This window comes from Helianthus annuus, chromosome 3 (assembly GCF_002127325.2).
Source record: "Helianthus annuus cultivar XRQ/B chromosome 3, HanXRQr2.0-SUNRISE, whole genome shotgun sequence".
Taxonomy (NCBI): Eukaryota; Viridiplantae; Streptophyta; class Magnoliopsida; order Asterales; family Asteraceae; genus Helianthus; species Helianthus annuus.
The window spans coordinates 160,936,938-160,944,138 of record NC_035435.2 but is presented as its reverse complement, the minus strand read 5'-3'; the positions used below and the strand labels follow the sequence as shown (position 1 = coordinate 160,944,138).

At 39.4% G+C, this 7,201-nt stretch overlaps 1 protein-coding gene across 1 annotated transcript; it reads right to left on the bottom strand.

Moving 5' to 3' along the window:
• Positions 1-707: 707 nt before the first annotated feature.
• On the bottom strand, positions 708-2,923 carry LOC110930233 (B2 protein). The gene is made up of 4 exons (XM_022173502.2): positions 2,176-2,923; positions 1,441-1,541; positions 1,111-1,305; positions 708-1,016 (listed from the first exon to the last, which is right to left on the bottom strand). The coding sequence occupies exons 1-4, from the start codon at positions 2,786-2,788 to the stop codon at positions 975-977; spliced, it is 951 nt and encodes a 316-aa protein (XP_022029194.1). The 5' UTR covers positions 2,789-2,923; the 3' UTR covers positions 708-974.
• Between the last annotated feature and the right edge of the window lie 4,278 nt (positions 2,924-7,201).

Sequence of the window (7,201 nt, the reverse complement as noted above, 5' to 3'; positions counted from 1 at the left end):
TGACTTTTGTTGTTTTTTTTTTGTTTTTTTTTTTTGTGAAAATAATATTCTAGAACAATGAAAGGTGTCAACATTTGGAGCCTGCCTACGTGTTGATTGGGTTTGAGTTGGTGTTGGTGGCTTGCAAATTCAAACATTCAATGGTCCATACCAAAAAACCACCACCACAACCACTTTGTCTATTTCAAGATTGTGATGTTGGTTGAACCATTCAACTACAACCTAACCATATCAACCAAAGACCCTTCTTATCTTTAGACCATGCGTAGTGGTAGAAGGTTATAATGCCCCCACCATGAGGCATTATACGACACGTGGCGTCCTAGTCAGCAAGGGGGCATTATAGCAAAAGTGGTGTAGTGGGTATAATGCACCATAATGCCCCATTCAATCATTAACAAAAAAAAAAAAAAAAAAAAAAAAAAAAAAAACAAACAAACAAACAAATGGATGGTGAGTGGTTGGTCAAAAAAGCAAAGAGTCCCATGTCCACATGCAAATATCTCATTGGACACAAGCATGATCCCCCATCTCTCTCAGCGTTTTAATTTAAACGCCCTCGTCCAAATTTTCAAAAAATAACGCCGGTAAACGCCCCCTGTAATGGGGGGTTGGGCGTTTTCGGGCAATTTTTTTTAAAAAAAACGCCCCACTACGGGCGGTCTTATCTGCTCCATTCCATTGCATCAAAATACACACACCAAATGTAACATAAATAAAACTTGTATTATACTTCATTTATTCATACTGAGTTTGTATTTTTAGCATATATACGACCGAGCCAACCAACCGAAAGGGACCATCATCTTCATGGTTACGCGTCCCGTATACAAACATATACTACTTTCTTAATACGGCTCGATATTAACATATATTAGTTACGTATATATGATTAAACACATCTCACATTGTCACAAAACCACTTCTTATAACCTTATAATACATGTTGATACTTGATTTTCCTCCAACATACTTCAGTTCTTGTTATCCTCAAATATGTCCAAAAGCGAGAGCGCCTGCAACAACAACAACACGTGTGTTAGTTTTTCAAATGATTTGGACATCGAAAAGTGTTCTTAATGGACCCGAAGGGTAAAAGGATAGTTTTACCTCAGGGATGTTGAGTTCAAGGCGAAATTTAGGGCCATCGTAGTGGTGAAGAATTGGCCTGAATGAGTCTTCTTCTAACGGCTCGGCTAACTTTCTAGTTATGACGCGCACCTGAGCAGGGAACCGTGATTCACCAGGGTTCTTTTTGTCTTCCCATGCAGACGGGTCGATGTTTGTTCCGCCAAAACTTGCAGCCTAAATCATTGAAACCATATTCCATGTTAAAGTTATATAATATATGTTCTTTAACCTTTGATTTTTAAGAATTTTCATTAATACAAATCAACTACAAGAAACTTGCAAGTTGAATGAATGAGATTGAAATAATACCTCAAAAACACCATGAAGCTGGTGGGTGGAGTAATTGTAAAGGAAAAGAGGCAGACCAGGTGTGATCTGCCTAACAGAGTCCCGGTAGCGTGGCGGTAAACCTAAAATTCAGTTTAAGAAAAAGATTAGGCAATTTTATACCGGAATTACACTTGAATCTTAAACGATAAAACGATTTCCATTGGAATACGTAACATTCATAAATCATATATCTTTAAAGAACTGCACATTAATCAAATCCCTCTGTTTTTTTTTTTTTTTGTGATTAACAAAGTTGTTCAACAAAAAAATGTGCAACTAATTTGTAAAATCTTCCCAACAACTGAAATAAATAAATGTACAACTGCAAAAAAAAAAAAAAAAAAAAAAAACAATTTTCAAACCCTAAATCTTGAATAAATAAAACCAACAATCCAATTTGTGGAAGAAGTCAAGAACATCAAGAGCCAACCCATGTTCTAAGTTATGGTCACAATTCAACATTAACCTAAAAAGATGCTAACAATTCTCTTATCCTCATAATTCTTGCCTAATTTTCTAACCATAAACTGATCTTTCTATACACCATCATCATCTAGAAATGTTCTAAAAAATACCTATATACAACTCCAAAAAGATCCCAAATTCTCAACCCTAAATCTAGAAAAAAATAAACAAATCAACACAAATATGAACTACAAAACACACATGAAAAAAAATGCTACAAAATTGAGCAAATTAAAGAAGCAAACATACCAAAAAGCTGCCTTTGAAGATTCTCTTGCATGGTATCATTGTTACAAACAAAAATATAGCCACCAACAGTCTCATTTCTAGGCAAAGATTCTGAAGGTGGCAGAGTCTTGAACCTCTTATCAACACTGTTCTTACCATTATCCTTCTCATTATTACTGTTATTATTATTATTCTTCTTATTCTTCCCATGCTTACCCCCAACAGAATGATGATCAACCTCACCATTTTTCCCCAATTTCCCATCTTTATTAAACCCATTTCTCTCAAAATTCACATTATTATTTGGACCAAAATTCAAACTGGGGTTTGAATAAACCCCCTTGTTAAACCCACCATTGATCCCAAAATCAGAGCTTTGGGTATGATTAGTGGACCCCATCTTCCAATCAAAGTTGAACCCATTAAAATCGGTGCCGGAATTGTTGGTGTGGAGGGTGCCGGAGTTGATGAAGTCACCGCCGACACGGAGGTCGAAGTTCCGGCGATCTTTTTCGGGGCGTTTGGAGGCGTAAGAGGTGCTCCAGATGGAGTCGTTTAAAGAAAGATTGTTGGTCTGAACACGAAGCTGATCACTGAACTGCCAGAAAGATGATTGATTGTTGTTGTTCTCCATGATTAAAAGATTGAAAATTTATTGATACCCAGATGGAAAAATTGTGAATTTGTAGAGAATTGTGAAGTGGGTGTCGGTTTATATGAAGAAGAAAACGGAATGAGATGTGATGTTCATGTATGGGAGGTGGGAAGTTTCTAGGAAATGATTGTGATTGAATGGATTGCGTGCTACTTTGTCAAAGGTTTGGAGTTGAAATTTTAAAAACATAATTTATTGAATTGTTATTAGTTATTATTTATTATTTTTATTATCATTATCATTTTCATTATTTTGTTTTATATAATGCCTTAACGTACACTGCATACGCGATGACAAAATCGTATGTTTTGTTAAAAAAATGAAAATCACATGTACAAAAAAAGGAAAATCGGATGTACTAACAAAATTCAAAATCGCATGTAAAATACTGAATCTCGTACGCAACGTATGTTAAGGCATTTTGTACGATAACCGGCCCATTTCTCTCTCTCTCTCTCTCTATATATATATATATATATATAGGATGTGGTTCTACAGTGTACACTAGTGTAATTGTGAACTGAGTGAACAAATCCTGAACATTGATTTACACATGTGTATGGCTAGGATTTTATCATCAAATCGTAAAATACACTAGTGTATTTCATCATCAAATCCTGACCATTGATTTATACGCGTGTATGACCAAGATTAATTCGCTCAGTTCGTAAATACACTAATGTTCACTCTTGAACCTAATCATATATATATGGAGGTTTTAATGGTATATTTTCATTAACGTGTATCGGATGCTTTTGCTAACATGCATTACGTGTTTTTTTTAAATCGTTTTTTGTTTTACCTCATGCACTTGATCTCCATCCATGAACTTCAGAAATGCATAGTTTTAATCGTCGTTTTAACGTGAACTTGCTTATTTTTATCATCTTTTCGACGTTTATTTTTACGGGGTGAATACTAATGTACTATTGGTCGAAACGAGCCTTACATATTTTCCACTGTATCTACACCCCCAGCGCGAATTCCTGCCGCATCGTGCGGGTGAATGCAGAAAAACCGCTACCTGTCGCGAAGCACGGTTTACCATGACCCTAGTTAATCTAATCTCTGTAAAACTAGAACCCTCAATTTTTTACAGGAGACACTGCTTTACACTTCTACATATTATTGTAGATAACTAGATAAGCTTATAGCCTTCGGGTCTAGTGGTATATGTGATTGTCTCTAACAAATGTGATCTGAGTTTGTTGATTATGTGGTATTTAAAATAATATTATTTATTTATTTGACAACAATATTTTATATTTAAATACCACCTAACCTTAAATTTGTATAGTCAAAACTCATACCATTTTTGTGAGGGCAAATACCATTATACTAGACTACTAAATCATCGGTGTTTACAAGGGCGTAGGATAGTGGGGGCGGCTGACCCCCTGAACTTTTCGCTCAATAGTGGAGAAGTATGTAGTTTTCGTATAGAAATTTTTGGGTATATACGTTTTTGACCCCCCATTTTATAGAAATTTTTGGGTGTGTACGTTTTCGGAAATCTCAAGCTTCGCCACTGGGTATTTAGTTCCTAATAATTTCTAATGAAACAATTGTAGTAGGTTCATATCCTGCAAGCGTAGTTTTAGAAATAGAGTACAGAGAGCATGTTTGCGGGGGAACATTCAACTCATATTTGTGGGTTCTCAAGAACCCAATACGTATAGAAAAAAATATTGAGAATTAAAGACAATTTATTCAAAAGACCCAGTATGTTTGTTGGTTAAAAAACACGGGTACTTCACGCGCAATTGCATCGACTGGCTGGAACCCTCTTCAAATTCCGCTTCTGGGTACCTCAATTTCCTCATTAATTACACACCAGATTTCAACAATTTCGTAGATCAGAGTGCCATTAATTAACCCTCTATTTTAATATTATTAATCTTGTAAAGTGCCCGACTAAAAGGCAGAAGATACCCAGCTATCGTCGCCGGAGTGACCGTAGGTGAGTGCCATCGAAATAGCGTGTGAGGTCCCGGTTCCTTCTCCTTGATAGATCCGGTCGTACCTTCCCTTCTATCTTGATCCCGCATCTCTCCATCTTACCTCCGGGTCGGTTGCTTCATTGCTCTTGGTCCGCTATCTCCTCCACCCTCAGTTCCCGCAGCGGTTTTCCTTGACTTCTTCGGGGCTTAGTGGGTCTGATATTGATCGCGGCTATCTGAGTATAGTTTAGCTAGATCGATTCGAATCCCATTAACACCTTTAGGGTCGGGAAGCTTCTGATTCGTTTGTTTGTTTTCGGAGGGCTTTGGGGGATAGCGTAAGGTTATTGGCCTTTCACAAAGGTTTTTCTGGTTTCAAAGGAATACGTTTGTCTGTCTTGGCGGGCTGCGGTTTTATCAATGGCCTCATCAAATGAGAGGGAGGGGAATCAGGATGATGGAGGACCTTGGCAGGATGTGCAATACCGGAAACACTCAAAAAGCAAAGGAGATGTAGTGGAAAGAACATTCCTTATTCAGAACATATCGGATCGGGTGACCAAGGGTATTTTGTGGAGATCTTTTCAGCCTCATGGATACGTATCGGATGCTTATGTGGCTCGGAAACGGGATGCTAAGGGTAAATGCTTTGGTTTCATAAGGTATGTCGGGGTAGAAAATATGATGGCTACTTTGGAGTTAATGAACACAGTGAAAATGTTTGGTATGAAAGCTAATGTGGTTTTAGCAAAGTTCGATAAGGATCATAAGAGGTTTAATCTTAATCCTGAGAAGGTTAACCGGCCGAAGTGGACACCTAAAGAAACTAACCAAGGGCCCCGGACTTTTTCAAAACCCCATATGCCGGATCAGGGGTACAATGGCCCTTCGGTCATGAGAAATGGTATGACATATGCTGATATGCTCAAAGGAAGGAAGGAAACGGATAGTCAGGGAGCAAAATCTATATCGGTGGAAGGTAAAGGATCTGTTTACCCACTTCATTGCGTGGGTAGATCAGTAGCGGGCCGTGCAAAGGATCTGTGGAACCTGAACAACATGAGAAGAACTCTGGAAGCTGAAGGAATAGAAGAGTTTGGATTGTCATATGTCGGTGGGCTCTCTGTACTAGTTACGTTCAGAGATACTGCCACAACAAGGGTGGTTTTGGAACAACATGCTTCCACGTTTTCAAAGGTTTTCGCTAACCACAATCTTTGGAACGGGGAAGATGTCCCGTATAATCGGACTGTCAATCTGAGAATAGCCGGAGTTCCTGTTCTTATTAGAGATAATGTCCTATTTGATAATATCGGTGGTTTATTCGGGGAGGTTATCCAACCATCAGGTTTTTCGTGGCAAGAAGAAGACAATTCTGCCGACTTAGTTAAGGTATTAACAACCCAACTATCAAGAATCGACGAAGCAGTGGTGATCAAGTGGATGGATAGAAGTATTGCCATATGGGTTTCGGAGGTACCTGAGAAATGGGTTCCCAAATTATATGAAGATTCTGCATCTGAGCCTAGTGATTCGGAATCGGATTCGGATATAGAGTCATCGGAGTCGGTGGATGCTCCGGAGGATGAGGTGGAAGACGGGGAGATTCAGGACGACGGGACCGGAGAAGAGAATTTGGAGGGTCGGCCTAGGGAGTCGGAACCGTCGACCCCCATGCACGAGTTGCATGGGAATCATAACATGGGGGGAGTAAATGTTGCGGCGGTAGGACCTGGGAAAGGTGATGTCGGTGACAGCAGTGGGTCCCGGGTAGAGAAACAAGTGAACATTAATTGTGGGGATTCCACTTTGGGAGTGGGCCAAGGCCCAGGAACAAAGTCTAGGAAAAGGTCTCGAAGAGTTAGGAGCCCACAAGAATGGGGCCCAAATGAAGATAATAATGGAAGTAAGGGGCCTACTCATATCCGGAACCTAGAAAGATCTTTTGACCTTAACGACACAACACTGGGCGGTGAGGAATCTCCGGATAATTCAGTAAACAAGACAGTAAGTAAAAAACCAAGAGAAGACGGAAAGGGTATGGCAGATGCACTACACGATGAGGGGGGAGACCAGACCTATGAAGGTAATTACGCGTGTGGAGTCGGAAATAGGGCGGATGATGACAAAGTACAGGAAGAAGTAGCAGACACAGTGGCAGTTGGGGCGGCTGTCGGATTTCAACTCGGTGGTTTCTTTAATCAGGTCAGTGAGGTAGTTTTTGGTGAAAAAAATGGTTTGCAATGAATTTTTTATCAGTCAATCTTAGGGGGTCAGGGACCAGAGGAAAGTAGACTGGATAAGAGGGTTAAAAACTTCACATGGGGTCCACTTTTTAGCAATTCAGGAAACGAAGTTGGGGGGTATCACACAGTTCTCAATTAGTAAGTTTTGGGGAAGATCGAGGTTCGAAATGGTTCGGGTGGATGCGGTGGGTAGATCCGGAGGATTA